The sequence below is a fragment of the Zingiber officinale genome, chromosome 5B, assembly GCF_018446385.1.
Source record: "Zingiber officinale cultivar Zhangliang chromosome 5B, Zo_v1.1, whole genome shotgun sequence".
NCBI lineage: Eukaryota > Viridiplantae > Streptophyta > Magnoliopsida > Zingiberales > Zingiberaceae > Zingiber > Zingiber officinale.
In genome coordinates, this window is record NC_055995.1 from 119,418,086 (window position 1) to 119,435,639 (window position 17,554).

At 36.5% G+C, this 17,554-nt stretch overlaps 2 protein-coding genes across 4 annotated transcripts; one reads left to right on the top strand and one right to left on the bottom strand.

Moving 5' to 3' along the window:
* Positions 1-623: 623 nt before the first annotated feature.
* LOC121985594 (probable plastid-lipid-associated protein 4, chloroplastic) lies at positions 624-12,696 on the top strand. Of its 3 annotated transcripts, XM_042539153.1 has the most exons (7): positions 624-947; positions 1,371-1,484; positions 1,977-2,075; positions 2,822-2,896; positions 4,597-4,664; positions 5,113-5,195; positions 5,389-12,696. In XM_042539153.1, exons 1-6 carry the CDS (start codon positions 624-626, stop codon positions 5,183-5,185), a joined length of 753 nt encoding a protein of 250 aa, XP_042395087.1. In that variant the 3' UTR covers positions 5,186-5,195; positions 5,389-12,696. The 3 variants fall into 3 exon arrangements, with proteins under 3 accessions (XP_042395087.1, XP_042395089.1, XP_042395088.1); XM_042539155.1 differs by lacking the exon at positions 5,113-5,195; XM_042539154.1 differs by lacking the exon at positions 5,389-12,696 and having other exon boundaries at positions 5,113-5,385.
* LOC121985592 (transcription factor TEOSINTE BRANCHED 1-like) lies at positions 11,270-12,421 on the bottom strand. The gene has a single exon (XM_042539152.1). It carries the CDS (start codon positions 12,419-12,421, stop codon positions 11,486-11,488), a length of 936 nt encoding a protein of 311 aa, XP_042395086.1. The 3' UTR covers positions 11,270-11,485.
* Positions 12,697-17,554: the final 4,858 nt, after the last annotated feature.

The following is a 17,554-nucleotide window of genomic DNA, read 5'->3' on the forward strand; positions in this document are numbered from 1 at the left end:
TGATGCGTCTGAGCATGTCTTTTTTTATACCTTGTCATCTACACCAATAGTTAATAGTCATCTGTGATTTATTTTTTTTTATGTTGGTATAGAGATAAGTTGATAAGAGTATGAGGACGAGCGAATCATTTTTATGCCACATGGAATTCAAATTTGGATTCCAAATAAAAAACGGCAGGTATATCTGTGTCATTTACCTTTTCTAAAGGTATTTGCACAACTCTACATTTTATAAAATAATGACATGACAACGAAATTGATTCACAAAGCTTAGTTAAAAATCTATTTTACCATCCCAGAGAATGATTAAGGTAGAGATGAAATACGAATGTGTATATTAACAAAATGAACAAGATGATTCTTTATATATACCAAATTGAAATGAAATCCTGCTCTATTGATGAAGGGGTTAGTTACATATGTAATAAGGTTGCATGAAGTTTAAAAATATTTAAGCCACTTAATTAATCTAAACTCGCACTCAATTTGATGAGTGGTCTGCTTGTTTAGCTTCTTTATGTTATTTATTAAATATTAATATTTTGGTCCTATTTTCCCACGTTTCGTGGCAAAAAAGACTCGTTTATCCGCTGTCCTCGGCAGTACGTGGCGGCGCAAGCTCCATGCTCGTAGCCATGGCATTTGCTCCGGCCCCCTTCGCTACTCCCTCTGCCTCCATTCCGACACCGAGAAGCCTCTTCCTGTGCCACCCTCAGCTTCCGTCTCCCTTTTTCTCGAGCAGGCTCAAGGAGACGAGCGTCGCTGCTCCCCTTGAGTTATCCAGCTCCGCCTCGCTGAGATGGAGGACTGGGGTTTCCTTCTTCCCTTCGTTCCTCAATAAGAAGGCCAGGTCCCGCGAGGAGATCAAGGAGGAGCTTCTTGCGGAAATCGCGCCACTCGATCGCGGTGCTGAAGCCACTGACGAAGACAAAGAAAGGATCGATCAGGTTTCGTCTTTTTCTTGAATAGCTTGTTATAGGCAAAATTTGAATCAGGTTTCTATCGCTTCTGTAGTTGAATTACCCGACTCAGTTCATCAAGGAATGGCAGTGGGTTGGATCTCTCTATAATTTTTTTCCTTTATAGAAAAGAATATCATATCACTCGAGATTTATAAGATTTTTTCCTCCAATCAAAGTAGCTCGGCGTAATTTGAAATCCTTTCACATCTTTCTTGGTTTCACTTCTGTTTAACAGAAATGACTAACTTTAGATGATATGCACCACACAGCTCTGTAACACATCTGGTTTCATAGTCTTTTATTTGTGGGCTAAACTGAAGACCCTTACCGTTGTCTTTATATAGTGTAATAAAGATTTAAGATGCACTTCCTTTAACAGACTGAACTCTTGCTGTTTGTGATGGTCAGATAGCATGTGAGATTGAAGCAGTAAATCCGACTAAGGAGCCTCTCAAATCAGATTTGTTGAATGGAAAATGGGAGCTTATATTCACAACTTCGAGATCAATTCTGCAAGTCCAGGTAGACGGTGTATGCTGAGATTTTATTTCCATTTGTCAGTACCTAGTTACTTTTCTTAGTATTTTTGGTCTGTTATGACTGCTCTGTTCTTTTTCATTGTTTTCACTGTTTGATTCTTCTTCTTTTTTCTTTCATTTTTCCATAAGGTTGATATATGCATATGGTTCTTGTATGCACTCTTACACTTGGGAAATATTTTGTCAGCCACCACTTTGTAAGTAGCTACTCCAGTTAATAAGCACCCTTATGCTAACCTACAGCAATCCTTTCAATTAATGCTTTCACACAATTTATATATTTGGTATAGAATATCATTTTCTTCTCTCAAAATTTATCTAATTTGTTCTCTCTCTCATTATCAAATTTTATATATTTTCCCTGATAATTAAGAATTTACTATAGTAGGTGTTCTTCCTGTTGTTTCATTAGTTATCTGAAAGTGGCTATACCACTTTAAGAAGTTATTTGAGCACTGACAACGAATACTCTCAGAGACCAAAATTTCTACGACCCAATGGAAAGATCTACCAAGCAATTAATGCTGATACCTTACGAGCTCAAAATATGGAGACCTGGCCCTATTTTAACCAGGTGATTCTTACTTTAAATTTAGTGATATTCTTGACAGGAAAAGAGATGTTTAAATTCTCTGAAAGGAAATGACAGTTCATGTCAGTAGAACTAGTCTAAGTCTCAAATGTGCTTAGACCATATTCACGCAGTTAATGCATGGATGTAAGAATCAGAATCTAGTACGTATGGTTCTTATTCTGCCAAACAAATTGTGCATGAAGTGACAATTTTGATTGCAGTTGGCATTGGGACAATCATTTTGAGAAATTTGGTTTATTGTAACTTGCAGAATTTCAATTGTATCTATATACATAAAATAAACCTTGTTTATATACTGGCTCAAAACAATCATCTGCATTAGAAATGTCCTCATAAGTATCATCTTTCTATCCTAATCTTGTTCGTTTGTCTCATGTACTGAAAGGAATTGATCCATTATGTTCATTCAAACTACAAAGTTGTAAGTTGCAAAAAAAAATTTCATGCATATACCATCAACTTTTCTTTTAAGGAATCATTTCTAACTTTTCCTAGCTTGCACGGATTTTATTCTGAAAATTTTAAGATAGGTATTAAAAAAGAAACTTTTTTTTTTGGTACATGCTAATAAAACATTCAGAATGAATTAAGGTTTTTATTATGATCTGATATTTCTGGTAGGATTTTAAGAAACTTTTACGAACTTTCTTCTAGTTGATTGAATTTTACATATTTGTTTTGTTGAACTCGATCTGTAATACAACTTTACAAGTTTACTTTTGCAGGTAACTGCTAACTTGATTCCCCTAAATGCTAGAAGAGTGAAAGTTCAATTTGATACTTTCAAAATACTAGGATTGGTGAGTAAATTTCTGATACTATGCCTTTGCAAAACGACAGAATGTAGTTCTTAGTCAACAATTTCCGCAACCTCAGTTTGATTAATTGCTCAGTTTAAATTCAGAGTATTTGAGGTTGAACCTAACCTGCCTGCAAATCTGATCAGGACAGTTGGTTGCTGGGTTAGTTTAGTTGAATAGAATTAGATTTGATGTGCACTAAAATTGAGATTTTATTTAGAAATGATAACCCATAGGTTTTCTTGACATATGTACATTATTTTTCATTTTATAGTTTTAGCTTTGATTTCTAACCAATAGCTCGTGAATATACACATATATTGGGCTGGCAGAAATTGGTGATGCCATTGTTTATCCTTATTTCTATTATGTTGTGCTTGTGTTTGTGATCTACCAAGACATCTAGCCAAGGTTTAAAACATTGGTTTCTCCTTGATCACAACATTACAACACTGGTTCAATAGTGTCGATACTAGTAGGCACAGGTTAAATCTGTTGACTTGTTGCATTGGTCTAAGAGGATGAACAGGAAGAACAGGAGGAAGAAAAGGAGATGAGTAAGAAGCAGCGGAGGAAGAACGCACGGAACATATATGAGCCCCTGTTCCTTGGAAGTTCATCTCTATCCTCCTTGATCTAGGGGAAGAGCTCCCTTGGCTATCCTCGGTTTTATCCAAGATCAAAACCAGATTTGTTAGTCTAAAACCAATTAACTTGTAAACAAAAGGGGAGATTGATCATTGAGGTTTCTATTGATTGCTCGAAACACTTGCAACCATGCAAGAACAATAAAAGAGATAAGGATGCAAAATGCAAGTTAACAAAGAGTGAGGAGAAGAGTTGGGACAAGTTGAGGTCCTTCTGTAGCTAGCATCAGGTATTTGGTTTTTCGGACTGATTAATCCCGCGGTCCTGTGGAGGTTTTTCATCGACTATCAGGATAAATTTGAAAGTGCTTACAACAGAGCAACCCAACATCTCAGGTTTGACATCCCACCAAAGGAAAATGCTTTATAGGGCGATGTAATAGGGAATCAAATCGTAGGTGCTTGGGAGACTGCATGAGCGCCCTGTCGCTGCTCCATAGCATGGAGGTAGTGGAGGTCATTGTTGTTTCATAACGTAGGGAACTAGTTTCAGATTCTTTCCTCCTGCCTATTGAAACTGAAGTGAAATGTTTAAACCATTCATCCAATTGATGCAAACTTTTAGCTAGTGTAGGAATAGACAAATGGGAAAGAGATAGTAAATTTGTAATTTTCAAGGCAACCTAGGAGAATTTTTTTGTAGTCTCTGGCCTTCTTTTATTTGATTGATAAATTTTACAACTCTAGAACTGAAAAACTCTCATTCTATGCTTTGGTATTTTCAAATAGTTTCTGGTTCTTGCGTAAAAGGCTGACAATTCAGGTCATCATGTAAAAAAAATGCTCTTGCAATTCCATGGTAGTAATATAAAGTTCTGAAAAATAAATACTTAATTCTATTATTTTTAAAATATTGTAGAACAGCGTTACATTTTCTAAAAGAAACCTAAGGTGATGAAACAGTTTGTATTTGTAATTAGTGTATGGAGGAGATATTTGTTAGATGTACTATAGCGTAGTTATCTGGTAAAAAATGGTTGGAAATTGACTTGACTTTGGTTTCGTGAGATAATGGATCCCGTAAATATATCCTCTCTCTCCATTTGTGCACAGATTCCAATAAAAGCCCCTGGAAGAGCCAGCGGTGAATTGGAGATTACTTACTTGGACGAGATGATCAGGTAATTTTGCCATGCGAATCTTTAGTTCCGACCTGAAAGATAGTGCCCTTTAGTTCTGGGTAAACGTACGTTATATATGTTCAAAGCTGCTTATACATTTGATCATTTTATTCCTTAACATGACTCAAGGACCCACGAATTCTGAATGCCTGGATTAGCATTTTCTAACTAGAGACTCGCATGACAGGGTTGTTTGTGACAAGGTATTTTTGCTCTATAGTCATTTTCACACACACACACAGAGCCAACTATGCATGGCTTGGATATTATTGATAATGCTTGGGTTTGGTAACTACGGGGGCGCGTGGTATTCACTTCACGAGCATTAGGGCCTATCGGCACTAGTTAGAGCATTTAGAATTGTCTGTTCATTCTAAATGTTGCCCGAGTTGTTCTTGTTCGGCTTCAGAGCCTGCACAGCTACTACGAGTTCATGCTTTCTTTGCAGGGTCTCTAGAGGTGACAAAGGGAACTTATTCATATTGAAGATGGTTGACCGATCATATAGAGTTCCACTTTAATGTTGACAAAGTATGTTTGATTTCACCTTCGCCACCTCTCCTTCATTAGTTTTCTTTTTCTCTTCCACAAATTACTACCGGCGAAGTTGTCCTTCCAAACTTACCTGCTAAGGGAATACATGCATTGTAAATATGCCTTAATGTGTTGTATACGAGGAGATTGTGATATTTAATGAATAGCATGGAACTCTTTTCTCCTACAGGTCTGGTCGCCTAATCATGTATGATGACGAACTTAAAGGATTCCCTCTCGCGCACGCACCATAAAAAAAATCCAACAAACAGAGGTGACAGGAGGATCTACCTATGAGAAGCAGGCCGATCGAGATGTTCCAAGTCAAAATTGGCTGCGAGTTTGAGGGCACCCGAATCATGGCGCCATTTTATATTTATATATTGAAGAATACAAATGGCGATCCACCGGGTTTGAACCATACATAACAAAAGCATGAAGGCTACGGAGCGAGGGAAAGGATTAGGGTGCAGGCTTTTGCGTACGACGCCGTCTCCCGCTACGCCATTTTGTTCCCCTGTTGCTGTTGACACGACACGCACGAGGAAGGACGGAGAAGAAGCATAAGCGGTGGCCTATCGGGCCCCCCCTCGTACGGACCTTGACTAGAAGGCAGGGCCAGTGGCTGGCTGGCTGGCTGGCTGTGGCAGGGCCTAGCAGCTCTGGTTCGGGCAACAAACCTCGTCGGGATTCGTGCGCCCGCCACCGTCATGCCGCCCGTTTCCAGCGATCCCACACCACGTTCTTCTTTATCCAAATCTACATCGCTCGGATTCTAAATAGGAATTCTCTGACAGGGATATAAATTCAAATGCCTGCTGTATATATTTCTCTTAACTTTTGGACGTCGTCCCCGCCTTCCTGTTTTATGTTAAGACAGGACGTGCATGCCTATTCAAGGTTCACGGCTGGATCCTTTTTCTGATAAGACGGCTCGAAAGAGACAGCAACAGTTAAACTTTTCCACAGTTGTTTTGTTCCCATGGCGATTCTTGTTTACGTCAAGTGTTGGTGCAGAGAGAGGGAGGGGGGAGGAGACGAGAGTTGGCGTGGCTTTGAATATGATTTGATGCAAGTTTAGTCAGTTTTGCACTAGCCTAATCGTATCATATTTTCAGTCAGTAAATCTAACTATCAGTAATGAATGACCACTACTTGAGTTTTAGAGCTTCGCTCAGAAGGTAACTTGTTGCCTCTCACCCTTTGAGCTTCACTACTGGCGGTCGTCTTCTTCTCAAGTTCGTTGGCTTTCTCACTCGACTGCACTGACACTTCGCTCGAAGGGCACTGGTAACTTTCGTCTCAGCTTCTTCGCGTGAGGTACGTCGATGCTTCTTCATTGTTTAGCTTTTTCTTAAATTTAGCTTCTTCCATAGACTTTGGCTGGCTTTTTCTTCCATTGTATCGGATTACGTAGGCAAAGTGAGTTTACCTAATGCCTTAAGATTTAGCAGTCATGTTTGAGATTTCAGAATCTGTAAATAAAACTAGGAATACAAATCGGTGTGAGCTATGAACGATCGAACTGTAACTGTCTACGTCTTGTGAACTGTGAATGTCTCACATGCTTCTCCAGATTACAACATTAAAGTAAAAATAGTTAAGAGAGTAGAGTTACTAAGGGAAAGATTCTGAATCCATGAATTAGACCTTGTGCGACGAACGCCTATTATGAAAGTCGATTTAGTTCCATTTGTAGCTAAGTACATGAATCACAACAAGTGTTCTCTCTTTTTACCATTGAGAAAACATAGTAGAGATCATTGATGGTGGCTGAAAAGAAAGGAACATTTGGCGAGATTTAAAAAATATAAAGGTTTGTCCTAATATTAAGAATAATTCTAAATAGTGTATTATGTTTATGTATTAACCGTTAAATTTAAGGTGATTACTGTTGGATAAACTTAATTATATATGTAAAATAAATAAACTTTCTCTTATCATCCATCTATTTGCTTTCTATTGGAATGACCTACCACTCAAAAGCAATAAAGTAAAGAAATTAAAATTGAATTATATCCCTCTTCTGACCATGAAATTTGTTTGTTAAATAAAAGATATTGTCCTCTGAGTCATTTTTATCTACCAAAGCTTCTCCTTCTCCATCCTTGAAAACCATAAACTTTGTTGGATGAGTTTTAGTCCTATTTGATAAATTCATCCTTATTGTTGAGAAATCAATGTTTAGGACGATATCAAATGAAAGAGTTTCAAAATCTTACCGTTAAGAATAGCTACAATTAAATTCCTCTTTGATTATTCTGCTTAGTGTCCAAACAACTAACTGCTCACGAAAGAAGGAACAGGGATGATAACTAATAGTCTTTTACTCCTAGAATAATAGGCATAGCAATCAACAATCCTTGCCACAAAAGAAGGCTATCAATTACTTTTAGAGTGAGGAAGATGGAAAGGATAAGGTTTAGTTCTGTAGATCCTATGTCACGGTATATATGTTTGAGTTAATCGAGTGAGCAAGACCACAGTCAAGAGACAAAGGGAAGACACAAACTCATAGTAGTTGGAGGGATTTACAATTTCTCACTTGGTAGGGATCATAATGGATGAAGAATTGTTATGTTAGGAATGGGATATGGATCAATTTAAAAAAAAAATAAAGTATGATAAGTTGACTTGTTTCACTCTAAATTTCATAATTCATAGATAATATACTTTACCTATTGTGGATGTATATAGACACTCATCTCCCCATATATTGCACGGGATTGTTGTTGGCACTTTTTTGTTGTTTTGTATTGTGTTGGTGCTTTTTAGATATCGTAGTTGTCGCACATGACAATGATGAGCTTTACCGTTCGTGCAAGAATTATAATTATGTCATAGAACATTGTGGAAAAGTATGTGCATCACCCCTAGAAAAGTGTAGAACTTTTTCCCATTGGCCAATCATGTATTTAGATATGCACTTGATGCATATATAATGTTATAGATATGGATTATGACTCCTACAAAGCAATTGATTTCGATATCATTTTAAGTGGATAATACTAGTCTAATGTTCATTCCATATAGTTCATAATACAATATATAGTTCATAAGACTATTCCTGATTTATCTGTTTGTATTTTATCATAGGGCCGGTGATACTAGGTTGTTTGGGGTGAGCGATATCACTTTTTCTCCAATAATACAATAATCTTGATAAAGATATCTCTTTAAATAATTTATAGATAATCTATGAAATTCTTATTGTATGTTTATGCTTATAAATCTCTTTATGTTGAACTTGCACCCCTTATATGTACCATCAAATCATTAATGGAGACTTGTTATATATATTAGTTGTTTTTTAATTGATTTTTTTATAACTATATGAACTCTTAGCTTTTTCGTATCTTATTCTTAACTTGTTATAGGAAAACTACTTAGCAACATGTATTTCAATTATTAACATTTTAGTAGAATGGTTTTGAAAATAATTATGCTCAAAGGGTTATATATATATTGGATTGGGTGCAACATTAATTGTTTGATTCACTTTCGAATTAATAACTTAAGAGTAAGACTAAGTCATCATCTAATATATGTTTAATAAGTGTGGAGTTTTGTCCACAACAAAAAACACAAGAAGAAACAACTTGTTATACAAACTCTTATTGTAAGGACATCTCTAATAGTTAGAGCTCTAAATGAGATTTTTTTTTATTATCCCAATGTCACATCAACAATATGTAAGCTTATTGAAACATCTTCAATGGTTAGAGCTGTAAATAAGCTTCTTTTTTTTTATCGAATTTATAGCATGAATTACATGGTTTCATGTATATTGTATCAATTTTGAGACAAAAGAGCAAGTTTGAGTTTTCACTACTAATCTTAAACTATAAATCTCAAACCTCACTTCTATAATGATTAAAAGTTTTTTATTCAACTTTTTAAATTTTACAAATCTCTTGTAAATCTTAAATGCCCTTATGTCTGTCTTGGTTTATTGCAGTAACGTATAAGTCAAATTTTGGGGAATGTTGATTCAGAAGCAATTAATGTGATTTCTCTACTTTTCCAATCATCTGACTAGAACTTTTCAAACCATTGAACTTTACTATTTCTACAGTGGTAGAGGTTTGACACGATAAGTAAAGCAAAACCTCGAATAGCACACCCAAGCTATCTGATGGTAATCAAATATTGAAATAGTCGCAATGAAAAATATTTTACATGCGAAGACTTGAAGATGCTTGATTTTGTATTTAAGAGATTATCATAATAACATGGGAATTTAGGTTGCATAGTCATAACTTTAAATAGATTATGTAATTTTACTCTTGTTTTGAATGAATGAATAACCTTGTGTTCTCTAATATTCTTCATGGTTTTTTAGTAAAGTGTTTTTTTCTCACTCTTTTAAATGTGAATTCCTTGATAATTACTCCGTTTTTTCTCTTCTTGATGGATTGCTTATAAAAAGAATGGTTCTTCTTCATTTGGTTGGGCTGTTTACTATAGTATCGATTACTATCTCATCATCCATTATTTTTTTCCTCGTACATCCAGTGTTAGAAATTATAGTATCTCGAACTTTGATATTCTCTTGATAGTTTCCATCTTTCTGATTCTTTTATTGGTGCTTGATCAGGAATTTTAATCTACTGTTTCCCCTATAATCTATCAAGTTTTTAAAGGAAGGATCCTTGAAATAGTAAAGTTGTTGAAAGGAGCTTTGATCTTATATCACTAAGAAGACACATAATTCCTACTCTTTCTTCATGAAACTTCAAAATGGTATTTAATTTTTGAGATAATTTTAATGTTATACCAGTGCTTTAACTTCAGTAACATATTGCTGAATTCTCACAAGAATTCTTCTTCATGCATGATTATGATACATAACTCTGAGATATCTTATGGACCAACTCAATATAATTTTCTTATCAAGAAAAAAATGGATAATGAAAATCAGATATTAGCTAATGTTTTAAGAAGATATAGATATTTCCTTGCTATGATGCAAATGAGGTTTGCTGGATTTAAAGTGCTCAGCTTTATGCTAAGAAATGCTCTCACATTCATCAATGTTCTTTGTGCATCCAATTTTAAAGCTAGGAATTCTGATGATGTTTGTGATGGACATTTTGTTCGAGAAGAATATTTATACTGACTAATTTTATCTGTTTAACGATAAACCAACCATGATTTGCACATCTGAATGGTGAAGAAGTTTCCTCCCATCTCTTTGATATCTTCCAGACTTGCACAAAGGTAAATTGTCTCCTCCCTTGTCAATCTGCTGATATTCCTGACAACAAATTAAACGCTAAACTTTCTAAAAATCTTCTCTGGTCTTATTATGGCACTTTTAGAAACTAAAACATGAGACCTAAATTGCTATCTCCAAAGGGATTCATCAGAAGAAAATATATATATTACTAAATTGTCAATAAAAGCTCTATCTGCAACTAATATGATAGAATATGTTTTCTGCATGAGATACATCTTCTATAATGTGATCTGTTCTATTAAAGTTAGCACTTTCATAGTTAATTAAATTAATTATTCCATATTTGAATTTGCAAACTTGTTACATTAGGGTTCATATATATATATATCACTCTTCAGGAGGCAACTTCAGGTTAATTCCAGTTCACTTAGATTATTCAGATGATAGACAGTTATGAATGCAAGTTCTGCCATTATTATTATTATTATTGCGTCTAGGTTAATTTGCATGATTAATTACCCATAATTTTTTGTTGAAAAAATTGCATGACTTGAATTTAACATTAACATATTAGCAATTGACAGTAGATATTAGCCTGTAATGGAAGTGTTCAATTTCTCAGAATCATTGTGTAAAAGCACAAATATAAATCATTCAATACCTAATTAATTAAGCTTCTTTCAGAGAAACTACTTTGAGGAAATAATAAACTTATCTCATTTATGATTTCGTTGGAACAAATTTCCTGAACACACAATTCACATAAACTTAAGATCAGTGATATATAGCTTGTTTAATATTTTATGCCCTCAGTGTTTCGAAGCTTAGCTATTACAGTTCGAGTAGTTCTAATTAGTTTCCAACAGTATCAGAGGAAAAACTTGCAAGATTGTTGAAGTTTAAGCTACAAATCAACAATTAGTTTCTTCTTTATATCACAAACATTTAGCCAGATGCCTAGTCACATCAAGTTTACAGTAGGCATGATCATATTAAAAATGAAAATTAAGCACACTGATAAACTAGCTAGCAAACTAGATTATAAGAGCACTAGAATCATAAGGCAATAAGTTTGATAATATTACTGATTGGGACGATATCGATTATTCTATGATCTTGAGTACAAGGAAAGGGTTTCCATCTCCCACTGTTCTTCAAAGATGTAGCTGGCGAAGTTCATTTCTGCCATGGTGGCCGGACCATTGCCGAAGATGGGGCCTTCCTCGCTCGAATGGTTGGGCGGTGGCACACGAAGGTCCCCTTGCACCTCTTGATCAGCAAACTGATCGAGTAGAGTCTTCAAATCGAACGAGCTCACGTCGACCCTAGTGGGATCCAGGGCGATCGGGAAGGAAGAAGACAGCATCCTTCGCTTCACGCTGGTCCTCTCCCTCGCCCTCTCCCGCGCCTTCGCTCGCAGTTCTTTGGCCTGCGCCGAGTGGAGCTCGGTCTTCTTCGCGGGCTTTATGGCTTCTTTCTTTGATTTCGTCTTGGACGACGACTTGGTAGCTTTCCTAGACCCGGAGGCATCATCGCGAGGTAAGGCTGTTGATGATCCAGTGCTCCTCAGGCTCTGGTTGCCCGAACATGTCCCGTTCTTGGATGAGGAAACGAAGGCGAGTTCTTTAATGGCCGCTTTGGACATGGTGAGGAGCCATTGCACCGTCTTGCTGGCCTTGTCGAACCCGAGCATGTCCTGAAGCCGGAAGAAGTTCCTCGCCACGTCGATCGAAAGCCGCATCCTGCGGTCCCTCGGCCCCTTCGCCGTGCATATCTTGCTGTGCCTCCCCTTTCTCGTACCTTTCTGAACTGATCTCTTATCCTCTGATCTCCTCGAGCCCTCGGCACCAGCAGCTGCCGCAGCAGCAGGAAGAACACTTGCACTTGCATTCGCGACGGCAGCCGAACCGAAGACGATCCGGCCGTCGAAGCCAGCTGCGGTAGTACCGTAAAAAGCAGGAACAGTACTAGAAGGGAAGTAGGAGAAGCTCGGAAGCAAATTAGGGTTTAGCTCCAGTTGCCGATCGTGATCAAAAGGCAGCATTTTTCTATAAAGCGATCGAAGATGAAGCGACTCGAAGGCGACGACGGAGTAGCGGCCGTGAAGCAGCAGTAGTAGTGGTATTTATCATGAAATCAAAAAGCCATAGATAGATAGATAGATATGGCTGGCTGGCTATACGTTCTTCTTTTCATCAATGGGTCAAGAGGAATGTGGGAGTGGATAAAATGGACTAGCTAGCTAGCTGCATCATATACTTAATTGGGGTTTGAGTTGAAAGGTGGTGAGATCAAAAACAACGACTGTTTATATTACAACAATTGGCCACCAACTAACAAATATATAATAAAAACATGTCGATCGTGTGATTCTTCTTGTGATGATGGGCCACAGTCATGCCTTGAAGCCGCCTCGTGATTGGCTGGATCCATGTGCATGCATGTATGCCTCTCTACAATAGCTTCTCCAAAAGCGAACAGGGCAGCGAGGCACACATATCCACCAACACGACTGTTAAATTATTTTTGGTAAAAAGCTAGCTAGCTGAAGTCAGTCGGAGGTGCATTCTGTGAAGCTTTAGTTAGGGTTTTACTGTCGAGGGAGTTAAGTTTCACATACACTAAGGACCACGGCCAGCTCTTGTCTCCATAAGGCCACAGTGAATTGTTCAGATCACGTACTGTCGCCCCTCTCCTAGCTTCATGCTACCCACGTCCTCACTCCTGCAAACAACAAGGACAATAATTTCACTGATTTAGCCCTACGCTACCACAGCCCTGCAACCCTAACTTTGACCATTCACCCCTCCCTCTCTCTCTTTCTTTCTTATAGTGCTCATGTGCACTATCTCTCTCTGCCCATTTATACTTGCTGCGGCTACCTAGCTCTTCTTCAACTCTCCTTATCCTGAACTCACTGTGCAAAAGGTCGCAAATCATAGCCGTCCCAAGTTGCTCGTGCCCGTGCATGCACTCTCTGCAGCTCCCACTTTCTGATGATGTGATTGAGCAAAGAACATGAAAGGCATATTCCTAAGCTCTTTACCTCCAGTGGTGAGATATATATAATTGCACCTCATCTGCCTTTTATCTTTGTCCTCTCCTCCCATGGAAGTTTGCTGCGATTATGGTTTTACTATGGTAAAAAGGATTTGGATGGAATAATTAATTAAACCAGCAGTCGGGCTCTTGTTCCTAATTCATCGCCGGCTGTGGGGGAGGCAAAACAGAGACTAACAAGAAATGGACACACACCGATCTATTAAACAGCAAGGTGAATGGCATCTTTAGCTGAACAGAGAGGATGGCGTACGAGGCCACTGTGAGAGAAACTTGTCCTTTTTAAACCTGATCCTGTTCTTCACTTTGTGGCTAGCTAGTTGCCTGCTGCAGAGTAGTGGATGGATGTCTTTGTCATATGATGATTTTGCTCTAGTTGAGCAATCACGAGGGGGAGAAAATTAAGCTATAGCTGAGTGGGGGGAAAAGAGGAGGGATGATGATCATGCAAGACTTTAATTTGTTTCTCTCTTTTACCAAATTGATATAGTTGACTTAAGGCTAATTAGGTGATTTAATTAAGGTCTAGTTGCTCTCTTTCTCTTGGATCTCTCTTCTCTAAAAGTCAACATATAATCTAACTTGGTCTCTTCCATGTTAATTTTGTCTTGAGCTTCATTTTGACTTAAAATGTTGGAGTGGCACCTCGCCAAATGTATTTGATTATCCAAAATTTTTACACACGTCCACTTCTAGCAAAAGTCCAACATAATGCTCCATAATCAGTAGTGCCTCCACTTCAAATCTCTTTTATCGAAGAACTAACAAACAAATCATTTGTTTAGAGTCCCTATTTAATGCAAAAAAAATTCTATTATAATATTTGGCTAGAGTAATAATTATTTCAACAAACAAATCATTTGTTTAGAGTCCCTATTTAATGCAAAAAAAATTCTATTATAATATTTGGCTAGAGTAATAATTATTTCAACAAGTACTAATTAAGATAGGAGGGTGTGGAGGGGTCCCGGCCTTAAGGCCTCTTTATATATCTTAAAACCATATATATTTATACCTTCTTGTTTTATGTTTTTAATAGAATTAACAAGGTTGCTTTTTTTTCCTTCTGTTTTTGTTTTTGTATCTTTACTCATTCCCTTTTGTTTCTTTATTGTTTTCATTTAATATTAGAAAAAATAATTTGAGAGGGAAGAATTAATGCACAATGGTTTTATTCTCCTTTTATTCTATAGTGATCTGCCTCCAAAATATTTTTATGAAATTGCTTAAGTAAACAATAATAATAAAAAAAAAGAGAATACCTCCAACCTTATCCTTCAAATAGACATATATAGTTGATGTTATTTATCACATTTTTCACACCGAATTTAATACCCATTCTCCAAACGTGGTCCCATATTAGTGGGCTCACTCACCAACCGCCGCGTGGATCCTCGAGATTCTCCTATTTAGCACTCTTTCTTACTTTTATCTGTTCAAGGCGATTCGCCGGATAAACGTCCTCGGAAGCTGCAGGGATTCAGCCGCCGACCTCGGCTGAGAAAAGAAACCCCTACCGGCGGAAGAATTGCCCCTGGTCCAGCCACCATCGTCCTCGCCACTGCTGCGTTTTTCTTCCTCTGTCTCCTGCCTCCTCCGAACTGCGAAGATCCATCTCCGTAAGCACTTCCATGAGCTTCGATATGATCTCTTCGGGTTTGACCATCAAAGTGTTGGTTTCCAACTCGAAAGAGAAAGTTCAATTTGACCAGTCTGGTTGCTTGATTGTGTCATTTTTAGGTGAAACTGTTGTTGTCCTTGTCGATCAGCTTTGGCCACTTTGAATTGAAGCTTCCCACTCACACAAAATATTCATATCAAGGTTTTAACGCATTGGTAATGACAAGCAGTATGAAGTCTCAGTATTGTATATAAGTTATTGACATTTACTGATCAAGCTGAAGCTATTTCAATTTATGCATTGAACTTGCTGACATTGTTGTTAAGCTGCCTTATTTGTTTCAGTGGAGACAAACCATGGAAACTTCACGACAATATCAATAAAACTAAACTGATGATCATTTATTTTGTGTGTCTTGTCCATTGTTTATATATTTGTTTCAAAAGATGGCTTCTCTTATATATGCATAGCTAGTAATCTTTAGGTTTGACAATGTTTCTATACTTCAGTCCACAAATAGCTGAGAAAATAAGCTGATTTATTGCTGAGACGTGTGCTTGGTTTGACTATTCCAATAAACATTGACATGATTTTGGATTATTAAAGGAGAGTTATGTAAAAAATGATTTGGGGATACATACTTTTTTGTAAGTAAAGAAAAGGGGAAATGACTGATTTGGTATTTACTTTCATGTAACTGGTAATCATAATCAGCTGAACAAATTGGTTATGTTTATGCTATTCTCTATAAGAAGACAACAAATGGTTCTATTTGTATTAGTTATCCTTCATCAGTCTATGTTGGTGATATCTACACCTACTTTGCTGGAATGGCTTCGGTGTATTTTGTATTGTTTGTTTCCCATATATGTCATCATAATATATCTCTATGCTGTAAAGGATCGATGGTCTCTATCAAAAGAACTTTATGTTGGCAATTAGTTGTAATAAAACAACTGTAGCTTGCCCTTTGTTGCTTAGTGTATGTCTACAATATAAATAAGGCAATAGGCAACCCTAGTAGAAAACTATTAACTACTGTGACACCCGTAGGAATTTCGATCTCCATCTTGGATATATGCAAACATTTATAAACACACGAGGACAGATTTTTCTGATGGATGGAAGCCTAACATCAACTTGAAATCAGTATTTTTGCATATGAACTCTATTTTTTCAAACTAGAAATAACTCTCATTCTTGCATTTATCCTGGTAAAATATAATGTTGTTGGATTTTACTTGATCTCCGTTTGATTTGATGGGTTTGCATATTAAGGTTATATAACACACTGTATTGTCTCTAAGAATTACAATAAAGTGATAATGAATGTTTTTATTATGGGTTTAATTTAATGGATGTGGATTATATAATTCATTTTTTGTTATTATTGATGAGCTAATAAGGGAATCGGGCTTAAGATTATATTAAATATAGGGTTGTGATTCATTTTTTTCCCAACCGGAAGAGGAATTTGACCTTTGTCTCGCTCTAACTACTCCTACAAAAGATTAACCCCTATTACAAGAAAAGCATTTTTTTACGTTGAAATTTTTTGTTGCTAAGTCATGTATTTTTGTCGTTAAAGTAAAGTAGCGGCGATAAATATTCGTCGCTAATATTGTCATATTATAAGATTGTTGTAAATGATATTTAGTAATGATTTGTAATATTTTGTCTCTAATATTACTGATATACTATAATATGTCGCTAACATGAACTCAATTGTCGTTAAAAGACACTTGGATTTTTGCAAGAAATATTATTAAATCATCGCTAACATTTGTTGTAATTAGTGATGGGTTTAGTTAAAACCGTTGCTAATTGATTTCTGAAAAATGCTAGATGGTGCGATAGGTTTTGTTGCCGTATGGTTGTTAGCGACGAGTTTGAGCCAATTTCATTGCTAAGAGTGATCATTAGTGATGAATTTGACTAATAGTTAGGCTTAGTGACGAATTTTGGCCTAATTCATCATTAATAGTTAGGTTTAGTGATGAATTTGGGCCTAATTTGTCGCTAATAGTTAAGGATTAGTGATGAATTTGACCAAATTCATCATTAACCATATTTAATAATAAAAAATATTTTTTATTTACATTAATAGCCTATATACAAATTTACAAAATCATAAACAAACTCATACACAACTCATATTTAACATCATCAAATTCACAAAACATTTACAACTCTAGTAACATTCATAAACAACTAATACAATTCTAACAATAACATATAACACAACAAATAAGTCTAACAAGTAACTCATACAGCTCTGACAAGTTCACAAGTCTAACATCATCAAGTTCACAACAACAAATAGTAACACAACAAATAAAGTTCACAACATCAAGTTACCATCCAAATTCACAACTCTAACAAAATTACTCAACTTCAAAGTCTAAGATCGAGGAGGAGGTGGAGTTGAAGATGAATCATGGATCAAGGATTGTAATGCGCTAGTTGCCAACTGATTTAGAATAATTTCAAATATAT

Bases quoted from the DNA above. Each gene is read 5' to 3' on its own strand.
- LOC121985594 (XM_042539153.1), top strand. From the start codon at position 624: ATGCTCGTAGCCATGGCATTTGCTCCGGCCCCCTTCGCTACTCCCTCT. The intron at 2,076-2,821 runs GTGATTCTTACT...TTACTTTTGCAG, and splicing joins CCTGGCCCTATTTTAACCAG to GTAACTGCTAACTTGATTCC. The intron at 2,897-4,596 runs GTGAGTAAATTT...ATTTGTGCACAG, and splicing joins CTTTCAAAATACTAGGATTG to ATTCCAATAAAAGCCCCTGG.
- LOC121985592 (XM_042539152.1), bottom strand. From the start codon at position 12,421: ATGCTGCCTTTTGATCACGATCGGCAACTGGAGCTAAACCCTAATTTG.